Source organism: Nomascus leucogenys, chromosome 15 (genome assembly GCF_006542625.1).
Source record: "Nomascus leucogenys isolate Asia chromosome 15, Asia_NLE_v1, whole genome shotgun sequence".
NCBI classification, from domain to species: domain Eukaryota; kingdom Metazoa; phylum Chordata; class Mammalia; order Primates; family Hylobatidae; genus Nomascus; species Nomascus leucogenys.
The window spans coordinates 33,747,578-33,766,453 of record NC_044395.1 but is presented as its reverse complement, the minus strand read 5'-3'; the positions used below and the strand labels follow the sequence as shown (position 1 = coordinate 33,766,453).

The following is an 18,876-nucleotide window of genomic DNA, read 5'->3' as shown; positions in this document are numbered from 1 at the left end:
CAAGAAAGTAATCCCATTTACAATAGCCACACACACACACTAAATACGTAGGAATACATACAACTAAGCAGATGAAAGATTTCTACACGGCTAACTACATAACATTGCTAACAGAAATCATAGATGACACTAACACATGCAAAAACATTCCATGTTCATGGATTAGAAGAATCAGTATTGTTAAAATGGCCATATTGTCCAAAGCAATCTACAGATTCAATGTTATTCCTATCAAACTACCAATGACATTTTTTCCAGAACTAGAAAAAGCTATTCTAAAATTTACATAAAATCAAAAGAGCCCAAATAATTACAGCAGTCCTAAACAAAAAGAAAAGTCACAGGCATCACATTACCCAATTCCAAACTATACTGTAAGGCTACAGTAACCAAAACAGCATGATACTGGCACAAGAGCAGACACATAGACCAATGGAACAGAATATAGAACCCAGAAATAAAGGTGCACACCTACAGCCATCTATCTTTGACAATGTTGACAAAAATAAGCAATGCAGAAAGCATTCCTTATTCAATAAATGGTGCTGGGATACCTACCTAGTCACATGCAGAATAATGAAATTGGACCCCTACATTTCACCATATATAAAAATTACCTCAAGGTAGATTAAAGATTTAAACATAACACCTCAAACCATAGGAATCCTAAAAGAAAATCTAGGAAATATGATTCTGGATATTAGCCTTGGGAAATAATTTCTAACTAAGTTCTCAAAAGCAATTGAAACAAAAACAAAAATTAACAAGTGAGACCTAATTCAACTAAAGAGTTTCTGCACAGCAAAATAAACTACCAATGGAGTAAACAGAGAACCAACAGAATAGGAGAACATATTCACAAACTATGCCTCCAACAAATGTCTAATATCCAGAATCTATAAGGAACTTAAACAGTTGAACAAGCAAAAAAAAAATCTCACCAAAAAAATGGGCAAAAGACTTGAATAGACACTTCTCAAAAGGAGACATACGAACAGCCAACAAACATTTTAAAATGCTCCATATCACTAATCATTAAGATATGCAAATCAAAACCACAATGACATACCATCTTACACCAATCAGAATGACTATTATTAAAAACTCATGCCAGGCATGGTGGCTCACACCTGTAATTCCAGCACTTTGGGAGGATCACTCGAGCCCAGAAGTTTGAGATCTGACTGGGTAACATAGTGAGACCTTATCTCTACAAAAAAAAATAAATAAAAAGTTTGCCAGGTGTGGTGGTGCGTGCCTGTGGTCTCAGCTACTCAGGATGCTGAGGTAGGAAGATCACTTGAGCCCAGGAGATTGAGGCTGCAGTGAGCCATAATTGTGCCACTGCACTCCAGTCTGGGTGACAGGGTGAGACTCTGTCTCAAAAAAGAAAACCCAAAAAACTCAAAACCTATTAGATGCTGGTGAGGCTGTGGAAAAAAGGGAATACTTATATACCGTTGGTGGGAATGTAAATTAGTTCTGCCACTGTAGAAATTGGTTTGAACACTTCTCAAAGAACTTTTTTTTTTTCTTTTGAGATGGAGTCTCGCTCTGTCGCCCAGGCTGGAGTGCAGTGGCGCAATCTCGGCTCACTGCAAGCTCTGCCTCCCAGGTTCACGCCATTCTCCTGCCTCAGCCTCCCAAGTAGCTGGGACTATAGGCACCCACCACCATGCCTGGCTAATTTTTTGTATTTTTAGTAGAGACGGAGTTTCACCATGTTAGCCAGGATGGTCTCGATCTCCTGACCTCGTGATCCGTCCGCGTCAGCCTCCTAAAGTGCTGGGGTTACAGGTGTGAGCCACTGCGCCTTGCCCTCAAAGAACTTAAAACAGAACTACCATTAGACCAGCAATCCCATTACTGGATATATAGCCAAAAGAAATTGTTCTACCAAAAAGACACATGCACTCACATGTTCATCACAGCACTACTCACAATAGCAAAGACATGGAATTAACCGAGGCACCCATTAATAGTGGATTGGACAAAGAAAATGTGGCATATATACACCCTGGAATATTATGCAGCCATGAAAAGAACGAAGTCACGTCCTTTGCAGCAACATGGATGTAGCTGTAGGCCAAGACCCTAAGCAAATTAACACAGGAACAAAAAACCAAATACTGCATGTTCTCACTTGTAAGTGGGAGCTAGACATTGGGTACTCATGAGCATAAAAATGGCAATGGAAACTGAGGACTACTAGAGGAGGAAGGAAGAAGAAGAAAGGGTTGAAAAACTATTTAGTACTATGCTCAGTACCTCAGTACCTAGGTGATGGGATCATTTGTACCTCAAACATTAGTGTCACACAATATACCCAGGTAACAAACCTGCACATGTACCCACTGAAGCTAAAATAAAAGCTGAAAAAATAAAGAAAGCTGCGATAGCTGGAAAAAAATGGTCTAATACACTCTCTCCCAGAGTGTAACACATAATCATTTATGGTATACAAGCAGTTTTTAGGTGGTACATCAAATAGATATTTAAATAGTTAAGAATGTATATTAATGTCATTTAGAAAAATTATAACTGGCATATCAAATCCATTATTTCAGAGATATTATTGCTTAGGAAGAGGCTAAGCAAAACAAAAATACTAGAGAAATGAGTTTAGTAGTGAGTCTGCTTCCTGATAATCCCCACTAACTCTGCTTAATATCTTTCCACAGCACTTACCATTATTTGACATGTATATTTGTTGCTAGTCCTCCCACAGTGTAAGATCTATGAGGGCAGGAATTTTGTCCATTTTGTTTGCTGCTATATGCCCAGAACTTAGAATAGTATCTGGTAACTAGAAAGGGCTCGATATACAGTTATTGAAAGAAAGGGATGGGGTGCAAGTTAGACAGCGATTGAGGGGGAAGAGGGAGGAAGGAAAGAAGAAGGAAGGAAGGGATGGAGGGAGTAGAGTTAAGCAAATAAGTAATATAAAAGGTATGAAAATGCAGCAATAGCTGTGAAGCCCATAGAATATGGCTTGGGGGCTGGGCGCGGTGGCTCACGCTTGTAATCCCAGCACTTTGGGAGGCCGAGGCGGGCGGATCACGAGGTCAGGAGATCGAGACCACGGTGAAACCCCGTCTCTACTAAAAATACAAAAAAAAATTAGCCGGGCGTGGTGGTGGGCGCCTGTAGTCCCAGCTACTCGGAGAGGCTGAGGCAGGAGAATGGCATGAACCCGGGAGGTGGAGCTTGCAGTGAGCCGAGATTGCGCCACTGCACTCCAGCCTGGGCGACAGAGCGAGACTCCGTCTCAAAAAAAAAAAAAAAAAAGAATATGGCTTGGGAAGCATAGGAATAACAGGCTAAAGTAACAAGCAGTTTGGTTAGAGAAGACAAAGGATTATAGATGCTTGAATAAGATGCTAAAGGCCGGGTGCAGTGGCTCACGCCTGTAATCCCAGCACTTTAGAAGGCCGAGGTGAGCAGATCACCTGAGGTCACGAGTTCAAAACCAGCCTGGCCAACATGGTGAAACCATCTCTACTAAAATACAAAAATTAGCTAGGCATGATGGCAGGTGCCTATAATACCAGCTACTCGGGAGGCTGTGGCAGGAGAATCGCTGGAACCTGGGAGGTAGAGGTTGCAGTGAGCCGAGATTGAGCCATTGCACTCCAGCCTGGGTGACAGAGTAAGACTCTGTCTCAAAAATAAATAAATAAATAAAGCCCTAGAATATTAAAAGATAACATAAAATTCTCTAGGTTATATTGCTGATCCCCAGGAATATTCTGAGGGTTCTATCCAGAACTCTGCCATTTCCATTCTTTGATAAAATTGAAGAGTCTTTTAAAGTCTGGGAAAACACTCAAGATTAATGATCTTAATGGAATCTAAATGTCAGCATTAGACGCTCTGCTACTTTCTAAGGCAAGCATGCCAAGGAGAAAACAATGGCTGCGCCAGGGTCAGAATACCTTCAGGTCTTTCTTCTGGCTCCAACATTGACCAGATGTGTGATTTTGTGAAAAAGTTGTATTTTCTAAAATTTAGGAGGTTCCTTAAGACTTCTGAGAGGAAACAGAAATACAAAGAGGTGGTAATTGAGGTGTGGGACTCAAAAACAATTTTAATCTGCTGAGACTGTGGTTTTATTCAGTTAATAGAAAGTTACTGAGCACCTCCTTAAGCCAGGCACTACTGTCAACCTAATCACAGCCCTTAACTTACGAAAACAAATCTTTAATCAAGAAATTATAAAATTCTATAAGTGATCTAATTACATGAATTACTGTAAAGTGCTCAGCATGTTACCTGGGTGATTAATTTTGCATGTTTGCAAAAACAAAGGAGGTGACAGTTGCATATGCTTTAAACTTGACAAGCATTGGTCTAAATGTAGCATTTCCCAGAGGAAAATACACACAACGTCGATGGAACACAAGCTGTTTATAGTTAGTGCACTGAAAAAACATTTTTAGCTTTAAAAATTATGTAATATTTTTATTATGTTTTTAAAAAGTTATATCTAGATGTAAAAGCCACGATTCCCAGTGTTGTGCAGGATGTGGCTAAGTGAAAAAATGCAAGGGAGTAGAGGTGTCTTGCATAACTGTGGCTCGCTTGATCTCCCTCACTCTGCTATGTTTTCATTCAAACTATCTGTCACTATCTGACATTAATTTTTAAAAATGTGTGCTATATTACTGAAAGTTTTAAAGATTCTAATAAAAATATGGGAAAAGGGAATTACTAATATAACTCTTCATCAAATGGATTCCTACCCCAGTTACAGTAATCTTGCTTTAATCAATCACTTGGAGAAGCTAGTAAGCAATGCACCTGACCAATTTGCAGAGTCAATTTTTTGAGCTGAAAGGAATGTTAATGCTCTCATTTTACAGATAAGTAGACTGATGCCCAGGAAGGGCTATGGTCACACAGGAGATGGGCAGCAAAGCCTAGACTCCAACACATTACTTAATGACAGGTCAGTGCATTGCCCATAACCTCTACTTATAGGCAATATAGATGAATGGAGTTTTCTTCTCTTAACAGACCTCAATGTGCTAGAAACCTGTAAAGTTAATGGAATGGTATTGGTTGCTTCATTCAGACACTCACATGTGCAGAGTCACTGCCAATAATCAAGACAGAAAAAACAAAACAAAAACAAAGATGAATAAGAAATTACAATTTTCTGACACACAGTTTTATAGTATAAAGATTACACAGTACACTATTGATGAAAACATCAGAATTACCTCCAAGGACCATGCCAGCCTGACAGCACTTTCTAAGGCGACATGCTGGGCAGTTTTTTCTGCGGATTTTATCAACGATGCAGTCATTTCTTCCAGCACATAAGTAGTTATGCTGCCCTAAAAAACCAAAGAGTCAAAATTATTTACAATGTCTAAGATTCACTGGAAATTCTATGCAGTGACAACTGAAATAGAGACTAGATACACATCAGCAAGTGCATGACTCAGCCAGCTTCCTGCCTGGCACAGCTGAATGTTGGTGAAGCCATAAAACTGCTCAGTACTTTACCTGTGCCTTTAGGAGCCTAAATTAGGTGAGCATAGCTGAAGAATCAATCCTAGGGCTCCTTTAAAAATCTTTTGCAAAAGATTTCTGTTAATCTTCTCAATGGTGTCAGTATCAGATTGCCTTTAGATGTCATTTCAAGATTAGCCACACGTTTCTGATAAGCATTAGTTGTACGAGGTGGTCAAACTCTAGTAAAACCTTTCTTTCTGTCATTGATGCCTTCAAGAAAACAGATACAGACTAAAGAATTGAAGAGGCCCCTGGAATAGACCTTTTAAAAAAATCTAAATACTTAGTTCTATTGGAAAAATCCCAGAGCTGGTTCTCTCTTTAAGGAACCAACAGAAGAGCATGTAAAAAAGATCACTTATTGTACTGAATTTAATACCTACCTTATATTGACTACACATTAGAAAATACCTTGAACAGAAATTATGATAAAGGAAGAACTTAAAACATATAGAAGTGCTCAGTAAAGACGAGAAACATTATAGAAGTGTAGATAATACACATCACACATCACCCTGGGGTCACTTTGTGTAGAGGAAACTATGGATGCCTTTAAAAAGGTCTAGCACATGAATTTAATATTCAACAATGATTTTTAAACCACAAATATGTTAATAAGGCATGGAACAATCTAATTTATTTAGATTTAACAAAAATAAAAAAATTCAGCTTAAACATGTAAATGTTAATTTACTTTTGACACTCTCTTTTTTTCCCAATAAATTTCTTTAAAACAGACTGTGAGTCTTTTAATATATCATCAGCCTATTTCAGCCTACTTATACTTCTGAAGCATGACACATAATTTTAAAAGATCATGGAATTTTCCTGTAGTATTTTACATTAGTTAAGATTAAAATCAGAGTCTTCTGGCCAAAGTTTGTAGTAAAGGAACTCAGAGGTACCTAAAACATGTACTTAATCAAGCAGGGGAAAGGATTAGCGTAAATGGCAAAGGGCCAAAAGGCCAAAAGGCCTATCTATGTGACAGCTGATATCAGGAAGGTTCCTGACCTCAGGCATTTCTGGAAAAGCACAAATATTTTCTTAAAGATGCATGCCTCTATAAACTTATGTTCATGTACACTCACATAGTGTTCATCTCTTGTTTAGAGTCCCAGGAATTAAGCCTTCACCTAATAAAGGGTAACTGTGAAGCCTCATATCTATGCTGACTTTTGTGCCCATAATGCCAGTCCTACAGGAGGTTAGCAGAGTGTACTGCATACTACTTTCTGATTTGACTCTATTTTTTTTTTTTTACCACAAGATATATATTTAGGCTATAGGAGTGGCTGTGAAAGCAAGGTGTGTGTAAGTCAGTCTATCAACTGATCATCTATTTCGAACCTATATTGATATCTCATAAGAAGAGAGAACAGAAAATAGCAAGATTTTCTATTCTTTTTCAGACGGAGTTTTGTTCTTGTTGCCCAGCCTGGAAAGCAGCAGCACAATCTTGGCTCACCACAACCTCCACCTCCCTAGGTTCAAGGAATTTTCCTGCCTCAGCCTCTGAGTAGCTGGAATTACAGGCATGCGCCACCATGCCTGGGTAATTTTGTATTTTTAGTAGAGACAGGGTTTTTGCATGTTGGTCAGGTTGGTCTTGAACTCCCAACCTCAGGTGATCTGCCCGCCTTGGCCTCCCAAAGTGCTGGGATTACAGGCATGAGCCACCACACCCACCAAGGTTTTCTGTATACAGAAAACAGACTTCAAGAAATAGAGCATGCAGGTGTAATTGTTTGAAGACAGGCTGTCCTACTCTCTGCTCCTAGGTCACAAATACGCAGGAAAACGGTCTGATCTAAACACCAGAAGCTGGCATGCTGCTGATCTGTCTCACTTACATTTCTAAAATGGCCTACAATATCATCTCCTTATTCAGTGTCTCAAGGAGAGTCCTCCTTACCAACGGTTTTTGCTTTTGTCCTTCAAACAATTCCTACCTTTCAAGTCTTGCTCCATCAATTTCCTCCTATCTCTCCTAAAATCTTTAGTCTCTCCAGTCCAATGATGTCCTGCTCATTATTTTTCCATCCAAAAAAGTTCCAGCACCAAAAAAAGGAACCCTAGCTCACTCTAGATTCTCCTTGAATCCATTCCCCTTTTTCTGGTCATCAAAGTTGTTGAAAACATCATCTACATTTGCTGTTTCTGCCTAACTTTCTTTATTCCTATGTGGTAATTTGACTTGTATATTCACTATTCTTATAAAATGGCTTAACAGCATCAAAGATTTTTTCATTCCTAAATGCTGTGAATGCTTTCCTGACCTGAATCATTTGCTTCAGGTAATTTCTTCCCCCACCTGTCCCATTGATTCATATTTTGGGGCCTCTCTTTTCTGACTCTTGACCTGTCTTTCCAGCAGTTCCTTTTAAATTCCCTTTGTCAACTCCTCTTACTTAGCTTATTCGTTATATGTTGTGTGCCACTGCACACACTTTGTGGGTAGTCTCATTATCTTCTGATGGTCCCAAAATCTCAATATGAGCTCTGACCTTCCAGTCATATTTCTAGGTACCTCAAACTCAATATATACAAAATACAATTAAGTGGTTATCTGTTCAAATTATATCATTAATTGTATTATTAGAGAAATCCTATAAGAACATAAGGAAATTCAAACAGAAAATAACCTACAATTTGATAATCATGCATCTATTCTCATTTTTGCTTCCTTCTTGCCATGGTTTGAATGTTTGTGTCCCCTTCAAAATTCATATTGAAACTTAATCCCCAACGTGACAATATTAAGAGGTGGGGTCACTGCCTTCATGGATGGAATCAGTAGCCTTTTAAAAGGGCTTGAGGGAGTGAATTTGGTCCTTTTTGCCCTTTCTGCCATGTGAGGATGCAAAAGGGGTGCCATCTTGGAAGAAGGGAGCAAGCTTTTACCAGACATGGAATCTGTGCCACCTTGATCTTGGACTTCTCAGCCTTTAGAACTGTCAGAAAATATTTCTGTATTTATAAATTACCCAGTCTAAGGTTTTTTTTTATTGCAGTAGAACAGACTAAGTATTTCCAAACTGTCCATACAAATCTAAATGGTATTTAATATCTATCTGTTAATATTTAAGTTAATGTATTGATACTTTTATAAAACTCTCATTCATGCAACAAGTATTGAGTATCTACTATATCCCAACACTATTTACTGACTAATCCATGTTTTCCCGCAGTAAATTAAAATGCCATCTTAATTGCTGACACTACACTGTAGTACCGAAGAGCAAAGTTACAGAGGCCAGACTGCTTGTTCAAAGCTCAGATCTGCAACTTACTATCCACAGATAAAAATAATAAAAGAACAACAGACAATTATTAAGCACTTACTATGTGCCAGGCATTGTTATGAGCTATTGACATATATTAACTCATTTCATCATCAAAGCAACGTTTGGAGGTATTATTATTCCCATTTTATACAGAGTTAACTGAGGCATCTAGAAGTTAAATAACATGCTCAAGGTCACGCAGTTAAACATTTTAGGTTAATTATCTTGAGAGGTAGTATAGAAAGTTACTGTTTAAGTGTGAATGTCAATCTCATCACTTAGTAGCTGGATGACATTTGGCAATTAAAATGAAGATAACATTAGTACCTTGGATTGGATCTAAGGAATACACAAGCTCATGTAAGAGCTTAGAATAGTCTGGCACATAGCAAGTACTTAACAAATGTCTATTATAATTATGATTATAACACATCTAAATCTCAAATATAGTTAGATTTTTTCTAGATGTGGTCTAAGAGGTCTATATCTAGTCAAGTTATTCAGTTTTAAAGGCAACTTAAAGATATTCTCAAACATGCATGAAATTGGGAAATAAGACCACAGTATGCTCTTCCTAAAGATGTAATCCAGTCAACAATAGATAAGTTATAGCAGACAATGTATGAGGTAGGAAGTCTGGTATGAAGAGACTGATGATAAGTACCAAATAAATTTAAACATAAGTATAAATTTAAACATGAGTATAAATAAGGAAATTATAGTTACCAAACAGAATGCAATTCTTTTAAGTTTGGAAGAAAAAATGACTTAGATGTCCAATATTTAAAAGTTTGAGTTGGAAGGACAATTTTTAATAATTAAGGGCACAGGCATGAAGTCACGACCTTGTGGGGTTGGCACGACTCATATCATTGTAGACTGCCTGTGACAGACTGGAATGGTTTAAAGAAATCTGGAAGCTCAATTCACTCTAACTTTTCATCATCTTTAACATTAAGTGATGAGCCATCAAAACTGCAAAGTAGATGCATTATCATGCAAACAAAATATGGGGAGTATAGTTAAAGGTTTACCTTCTCAAGCAATTTTTTGGCTTAAAGAAATGTTGTAGCCAGCCAGTTCCAACTAGAGCTGACTAAGATAATTTGGCATGGGGCCCAGGCATTGCCTCTGAACCATAATGCATGGCCAGGACTCAGAGCCACCAAGAATGCAATGAATGCAGTGGGAGCCACTCACTACATCAGGTACCTGGCTGTATATGCAGGTGAAGAAAGGCCAGGCACAAATGCATTAGCCCTGTCACAACATTTTCCTGGAAATCTAGAAAAAGATGAAAATCTAACATAACATCAGTTGCTACCATTTTCTTCAGACAACAGTCCGCAGTTTATATTCTGGTTTTGAGAAACACATCCCTGTCTAGATCCACTCGCTCACTCATCATAAACCGTAGGCTGATGGCTGAAATTGCATATTATTTCTTCTCCTCGGTCCAACATAACATTGTGACTCTACAACAAGTGTAAAACACGTCACTATATTAAACCACTCAGAGCATTCCATTTGCTACCATCTTTGCTATTTACCTACATTGTCACCACCAGGAGTTATAAGACATTTAGGAACACTTATAAGCTATAAGCCACCACAAACAGGTTACATGGCATAATGATAAATAGGGGAGCTCACCCCACTGGGAGCCACTATCTAGCTCTCTCCCTTAATATATGCATCATCTGCCCCTGTTGAAACCTGGGGAGCTTAATAGAGCACTACGCTTCTATCTCCTTGCAAAACTGATCTGTTTTAGGGTGGGGAAAGCAGGGGGTGAGTTCAAACTGTTATGTCTTTTCTTTCTAATCACATACTCTTTCCCATGTTCTTTATGCTCCAGAGTACTAACATCCTTGGATTACCCCCAAACTCTCTCATGCCTCTATGACTTTCCTCCCTTCCTTCCTATTTATCAACTTAACAAAATCTCACTCATCTTTCAAGCCTTGGCTTAACTGCTCCCCTCATCTGGTCTTACCTGACTGCTCTCATAAAGGCTTTAGACATTTCTTCTGCATACCAACTGCACATTCAACGTATTCCTATTGTATACTGTGTGCCTATAGCTACTAGGTTCCGTAAGAGTAGGAACTACTTAGTTTGATACTTTTAACTCTTGTGGAAAATACAGTTTGATAAATATTTTTTAGATAAGTGTATATACAATTATACCTATTGTTTCACTTATATTTGTAAATATAGTTATACTCAACAGTATAAGACATATTTCACTTATTGTCATATATAGTAAATAGTCACTTGCTTCTGATTTTTTACACTTTTTAACTTTTTTTCTTACAGAATGCCTTTTATTCAGCAATTTCTTGCCTTTTTATAGTAATAGACCATAATTAAATGTGAAGTATAACAACATTATTTTTAACATCTAATTTCCAAGTTTTACTCTTTTTTTTTTTTTTTTTTGAGCAGATTCTGACTCCGTCGCCCAGGCTGGAGTGCGGTGGAGCGATCTCAGCTCACTGCAAGCTCCGCCTGCTGGATTCATGCCATTCTCCTGCCTCAGCCTCCCGAGTAGCTGGGACTACAGGCGCCCACCACCACACCTGGCTAATTTTTTGTAATTTTAGTAGAGATGGGATTTCACCATGTTAGCCAGGATGGTCTTGATCTCCTGACCTTGTGATCCACCTGCCTCGGCCTCCCGAAGTGCTGAGCTTACAGGTGTGAGCCACCATGCCGAGCCCCAAGTGTTACTCTTATTAAAAAATATTCTGTGAAAATAAAAGCACTATCAAAATGTGATTAGATCATTTTATTTGCCTAGTGAGTTACAAAAATTTTAGATAGATGACAAAATTCCATTTTAAAGGAAATATCTTTATTATAAACAAGAAAGGGACTTACCTGTAAAATAAGAAATCTATATTGTTTGTGTTGCTTCTCAGTATGAGCACAAGTGAACATATTTCACTTAGGTCTGAGAGAGTTCACAATTTTTCATGGCATTTTTGAAAAGGAGGGGAAAATACACAGTCAAATGGCAGGAAATAATATATGTTAAATAGTTTAAGGAATGAAAGTGAAAGTCAGTATGGTATGACCCACAAGTCACAGGCTTGAAGCAACATGAGCTGGTCCATATGAGGGCAATCTTCCTACCACAAACACAGAAATACTGGCTAAAATATAATAGAAGCATGTTGCTTAATTACAGTCTGGAAAAAAAGGTAGGTAAATCTCTATAACCCAGAAAAGAAAAAAGAAATGAAAGCCAGAGGAACAAACAACTGGACTCTGCAGTGATCCAAAAAAGTTTCAGATACGGATAAAAGAAATGCCTAAAAGATAAGAAATGGGGTTTAAAGCCCATGAGAGGATGGGATATATTACTTCAGTCCCAATGGAAGAGAGTAGCAGGGCTGAACTATATGCATAAAAATGTAGAACCTTAAAAGGCTGCCTTAGCAATGAAAACAGGGCTAGAAAACACTATACAGAAAATGCCAGGAAGCCAGGAATCTGTCCAAAATTCAGGGTGCGGACAAAAATCATTTATGCCTAAAAACAACATAAACAAAATAAAATATTGGCCTTTAATGGGAGGTGAATTTTCACTATCACATGGTATAGGAACCTGGGCCAAGGAACAAAGACTGGTACAGGACCAGTGAAATTGCCAGGGTCCTTGGAGAGGCAAATGAAAAGCTTATCTATAGGGACAGGTGTGTACACATGCAAAAAATGAAAGATTTGTACAAGAATATTTATAGCAGCAGTGTTCATAATAGCCTCAATCTGAAAACAACCCAAATGATCACCTATAGCAAAATGTGTAAACAAGTGGTTTTATTTATTCAATGCATTATTATACAGCAATGAGAATAAATGTCTAGCTCCATGCAAAATGTGGATGAACTACGTAAGTATGATGTTGTGTAAAATAAGCAGACACAGAAAAATACTATCTGATTCCATTAATATAAAGTTCTAAAATAGTTCAAACCAATCTATCATGTTAGAAATTGGGATGGCGGTTACTTTTGGGGAATGATTGGAAGGGGCAAAATGGAGCCTCTGGGAACCTAATGATCTTTAAATTTTTTGGTCTGGGTGATAATAACGTCGTTTCATTTACCTACTGATAAGCTCTACATCTTTGAGTGCTTGTCTGAAAATATTTATCAATAAAAGTTTCTTTCCTATAAAAACTGGCTCCAGCTAAGAGGACAACCTAGAGAGTATTGTGATCCAACAGAATCTGTGTAGGGTCAGTCAGCGGAACTCCAGAAGCAGAGGGTCACGGTCATGTCCAGAGAGAAGAGAGGTGTCTACTGCACTACAGGATTACAGGATTACAGTTAGAGCCTCTCAGTAAAGTATCTCCATGAATCTCACCAAAGTATCCCACTAGAGAAAGAGCAGCCTGTAATCACCCACCAAACACAGATAACCCCAGTGCCAGCAAAATTCCTACTTGTTGTGTAAAACAGTGCTCTCTGTCTAACTTCTCTTCCCACACCTTGGCCCTGGAAGGGTCAAAATCAGCTGTCAGTGGGTGAGTGTGGGCAGCATAAACAGAGAAGAAGCAGATCTTATTTGTTCTTCCCTTTAGACTTCAAGCTCAAAGCAGTGAGTGCTGAATTGGGGCAAAGAAGAAATCTAAATTTAGAAGAGGATTTGAAAATTTGGCATAATGCTTCCCTGGGCATTTTGATTACTGATATGGTTTGGCTTTGTGTCCCCACCCAAAACTCATCTTGAATTGTAATCCCATAATCCCCCCATGTTGTGGGAGGAACTCAGTGTGAGGTAATTGAATCATGGGGGTGGTTTCCCCCCATGCTCTTCTCGTGATCATCATGAGCAGTGTGATCAATCAGTGAATTCTCATGAGATCTGATGGTTTTATAAGAGTCTAGCATTTCCCCTACTGGCACTCATTCTCTCTCCTGCTGCCTTGTAAAGAAGGACATGTTTGCTTCCCCTTCCGCCATGATTGTAAGTTTCCTGGGGCCTTTCCAGCCATGTGGAACTGTGAATCAATTAAACCTCTTTCTTTTATAAATTACCCAGTCTTAGGTATTTCTTCATAGCAGCATGAGAACAGACTAATACAGTTAGTGGAATGAGGTTGTTCTTCTGATTAAAATCTATGGGACTGGCCTAAGATTTTATGCAGAAGATGGAAGAACCAGTCTACAAAGCAGGTTTTGTTGTTAGAGGTAATAATGCTGATATAGTATTTTGAATCCACACACACACACACACACACACACACACAATACATATAGATAAAACAACTAGTAATTATTTTGATTTTGCTAGAAATACAAACATAAACCAGTAATTCTCAATTAGAGGCAATTTTGCTCCCTTCCTCACCAGGACATTTCACAATATCTGGAGACAATTTTGGTTTATGCAACTAGAGGGTAGGTATTATTGCAGAGAGGCCAAAAATGCTGCTAAACATCCCATAATGCACAGGACATCCCCCCTGCAACAATTATGTGGCACAACAGGTCAATAGTGTGAGGTTGAGAAATCATGATATAAACTCATGATCCCCTTCCTTTTACAAAAAGAGATATTTTCTAGGTCTGTTCACTGAAAATGCCCAGAAGTAAAGACAACTCCAGCAGGAATTCAGATTTTCACATCTAACATACTTTTCATCTAAAAAGAACCAGAGCTCCTTGGGGAAATGACTGATCCAGGACTAGGGCAGGAAATGTGCAAGTTGAGCCTGGGATGCTTTGCTGTGACAGATGATTTGCTTTTACTGAGGGCTAATAAATTGTATTTCACTGACCACTGATAATTCACACCAACCAAAATTAAAACAATTTGAACATCAAAAAGAACTGGTTCAAGTGATTAAAACACATTGAATATATATTTAAGAAAACATGAGTACATAATGATATGTAAGAAGAGAAAGAATGAAAGAAACGAGAGGAACTCACTGGAAACCACTGGAAATTACTAGGGCACAAACTTAACAACTTTGAAAACCGAAAATTAAAAGTAAATAATAAATATCTGTTAGGCTTTCTATTATTAAGTGTATTTTAAGTTACCAGATTGCCTCTTGGAAGAAAGAGAGAACTATTAAAAATATTTATAGCTGATAAAATCAGAAGGGATAATAGAAATAGAGAATCATCCTTTTGCAATTCCTAATGAAATGGCCACCACTTGTCAAGTCTGAAAAGACAATGAAAATATTCCTCCATTTTCCAACTACATATCTGTGTGAGGCCACATTTTCTTCCCATGCTTCCACCAAAACAACATATTGGAACAGATTGACTGTAGATCCAGATATGAGAATCCAGCTGTCTTCTATTAAGATAGACATTAAAATGACTTATAAAAATGTAAAACAATGTCATTCTTGTCATTAAATTTTTTGGTTTGAAAAATTAGTATCTAATGGGTTTGCATTTTTTTAAATGAACTAATAAAAAGTTTTAAAACATTATGAGTTTTAATTTCTAACACAGTAAATACTGAGAGAGATAATTCACGTATACAAAAGCTCTTTGGGCTTGTAGCAATTTTTAAGCACATAAGGGGGTCAGTGTCTGAGAACTGTTGGCCTGTGTAGGATTCTTGTCAAAACGTTTAACTGGCATATAATTATGTGGGGGAAAAAATCAGACAAAGCCAGATTATGGAACTTTCTACAAAATGGCTGGCCTAGACTCCTAAAAAAATGCCAATGTCCTGAAAGACAAAAAAAGGTGGGAGATCTTTTTAGATTAAAGAAACTAAATGGAGTTGTTAACCAAGTAAAATACACAATTCCTGACTGGATCCTGAATAAAAAAAAAATTCTATACAAAACATTTTGGGAAAAACTGAAGAAATTTTAATATTAGCTGAATATTAGAATTGTTTTATCAATGTTAAAATTTGGGGGTGATAATATTGTGGTTATAATGGAAGATGTTCTTGTCCTTAAGACATGAATTTTGAAGTCTTAAGAGGTGAAATGTCATGATGTCTGCAACTTACCTTCAAATTGTTGATTACAGATATTCGCTGTACTATTCCTTAAAGTTTTTTGTATGTTTTCTGGAATCCAGCATATTCTGAAGATGCATGCAGAATGAGACAAAGGTTCAGACCAGTTTTTCACGTTAGTAAGTCAGGGGATGGTCATGTAAAGTGGAATGAAGAGTGATTATCTAGCAGAGTGTGAAATACAGCTGGACAATAACAAACCAGTAGGTTTTAAAATATCTTCATGAAGATCCAAGGATTTTTGATAAAAGTGAAGGAAAAAGGTGTGGGGGTGAAGGAGAGAAGGAAAATCTTATTGAGTATATTAGAGACCAATATACTAAGCATTTAACTGGTTTATTTCCTGTAACCTTGTAACAAAGTAGATATTTAAACATTTAATTTTCCTTAGAACAGCAGTCTCCAACCTTTTTTGCACCAGGGACAGGTTTCATGAAAGACGAATTTTCCACGGACCGGGGGCAGTGAGGGGTGAGGGGGTTGGGGGAAGCGGTGATTTCAGGATGAAACTGTTCCACTTCAGATTATCAGGCATTAGTTAGATTCTCATAAGGAGCACAACCTAGATCCCTGGCATGCTCAATTTGCAATAGGGTTTGCGCTGCTATGGGAATCTAATGCCGCCACTGGTCTGATGGGAGGTGCAGCTCAGGCAGTAATGCTCACTCACCTGCTGCTCACCTCCTGCTGTGTGGCCTGATTCACAGCCGGAGGTGAGCAGCAGGTGAGTAAAATGGCAGGAGAAATGATAACGTATGTTCAATAGTTCAAGGAATGAAACAGTGAAAGTCGGTATGGTATGACCCACACATTGTAGGCTTGTTCTAGGTTGGGGACCCCTGCCCTAGAAGAAATAATAAAGTGCGTGGAAATTCCCAAGGATGGAGCAGATCTAAATAGTCTTTGGGCTAGAATCTAAGACGACACAGAATATGCTGGCTAGAGAACAGACCACTGGGCACTGAACACCAGGTGTGAGCATCTGAGACCTTAAGGGCGATCCTGGGGAGGGATACAGCACATTGGTGAGCAGCAGGGCAGAGAATAGCACCTCCTGTCTCTTACCCCCGCACGTTACTAAACTTCACCCTGAACTACAGGACACTACAGGAATCCCAAATTAGTCCAAGCATCAGACAAACAAGTACTGCGGTAGAGACTGGGCATATTCCTGACCTCTCACATACATAAGAATATATGTTATCTTCACCCAAGAATAGCAACTTAACCTGATGGAATTTTTGCCAATCTCAGCATTTAGTACTCAAAGAGGAAATCTAATGTCAACCCAATTTTTATGTCTTAGTAGTTAACCAGTTGTATTAATCCTACTTAAATGCATATAGGGTGTTTTTTCTTCTTATGAAAAATTTTAAAAAATTACCAATACATGCAAAGTTTTAGCTTTTTAAAATTATATTTACCTGGGATGCAGTGAGTCCTTTTGATCTAAAAAGTAAAACTTTTATTTAACTGCTAAACTTACTTCTGTTATCCGTGTTCTACCACCTATTATTAGCTATATAACCTTGAGCAGATCATTTAACTTCTTGGCACTACACTATCCTCATCTATAAAACAACAGTTTAAAAGTTGCTTTGAGGGTAAAATAATGTATATAAAATCTATAGCACCATAGCAGACATAGGATAAATGCTTAATAGTAATTATGACAGTTCAATAAACAAATATTTCTTGAATATCTACCATGTGCCAACATTGTTCTAGGTGCTGATGACACAATGTAGAAATGATCTCGTAAAAAAGATACATAAGGAAGAGTCATTTTCTATAATCAATTAATACTTTTGCTTGCCTTGTTTTTTAGTTTCTTCTTCAGAATCACTGGGTATTTATGAGTTGCATATGTGCTCTCTATTCATCATATCTGTTGTCCAACAGCATAGTGATAAGGCCATATGCTTTAGAGTCAAATAGACTTTCATTCAAATTCAGTTCTGTCACTTTCTGCAGCATGATAAAATTATTTAATCAAAAATCTTAGTTTTCCCACATATAATATAGAGATAAACATTTTATAAGGCTGTTATATGGATTAAGTTAGCTAAATTAGATGAACTGTTACCACAATGACTGGTACATAATAGAAACAATAAATCATAGTGTGTAATTTTCACCAGTTTACCAATTTCTCTTCATTCTGAAGTAACTCCTTAAAAGTGAACTCTACATAATTGGTGTTATTTCCTGCTCTTTATGACTACCAATATGGATCTCAACTCTGTTATTGCATTTTGGATCATACTGCAGTATTTTCTTATCTCATCCAGCTATGCTTTTATCTAATCTGGTTGTTTCCTTATGACATTCAGTCTTGTTTCACAGATACTATTGTGTTTGTAATAATTCAAAGCAGATTATTATCCAAATTTTTCTTTTTTTTCAGCAAATAAATTTTAGGCATATTTTTCCTAAGATAGAATCTGCCTATTACTGATATTAAATATTACTGGTGTTAAATGAGACAACTTGACAACACTCTAGTAGGGGAATGTGTTAAGTGAGACACTGGCAGTAACCAAAGTTTGTTGTTTCAGGATATTCATGGAAGCTTGAAGCTGGAAGCTGGAATGGGTTGGAGAAGTGGGGAGTGTTCGGGAAAGGAATTAGGGAGGAAAGAAGAAATTGCTAAGATGCTAAGAGATGACAGGGATTGTTTGAGGATGTGAGTAAGGCTAGAGCTGGCTAAGCCAGGGAGAAGAGTAGTAGATAGTACAATCAGAGTGCAGTAGAGTGCAGATGCTGTAGGGTCTTGAAGGCCACTGTAAGAAATTTGATTTTTCTCTAAAATATATGGTACCACTGGAGACACTGGAGCAGAAGGGTAACATGATCTGACATATTTTAACAGTATCACAAAGGCTTCTAAGATGAGGGCAGACTCTTAACCTCCGGAATCCAGGAGGGTAAGGATAGAAATGAGACTGTCAAGAGACCACCGCAATACATCCAAAGGGGAATAAGAGTTGCTTGAACCAAAGTGGTCAGTGGAGGTGGTGATAAGAGGTCAGGTTCTGGATGTTTTCTGAAGGAGGAGCCA

The 18,876-nt window shown here is 37.9% G+C and overlaps 1 protein-coding gene across 6 annotated transcripts in view; it reads right to left on the bottom strand.

Moving 5' to 3' along the window:
• Positions 1-18,876, bottom strand: part of PGR (progesterone receptor) — a 94,633-nt gene that overhangs the window by 50,372 nt on the left and 25,385 nt on the right. For 5 of the 6 annotated variants that reach the window (XR_004033597.1, XR_004033599.1, XM_030828908.1 and 2 more), the window contains exon 3: positions 5,223-5,339. The exons of the other annotated variant lie outside the window; for it this stretch is intronic. Coding sequence is in view for 3 of the 5 variants with exons in the window: in XM_030828908.1 (XP_030684768.1) it covers positions 5,223-5,339 (117 nt within the window). In the remaining 2 variants the exon portion in view is untranslated. The remainder of the gene's footprint in view (positions 1-5,222; positions 5,340-18,876) is intronic. 6 annotated transcript variants of the gene reach the window in all.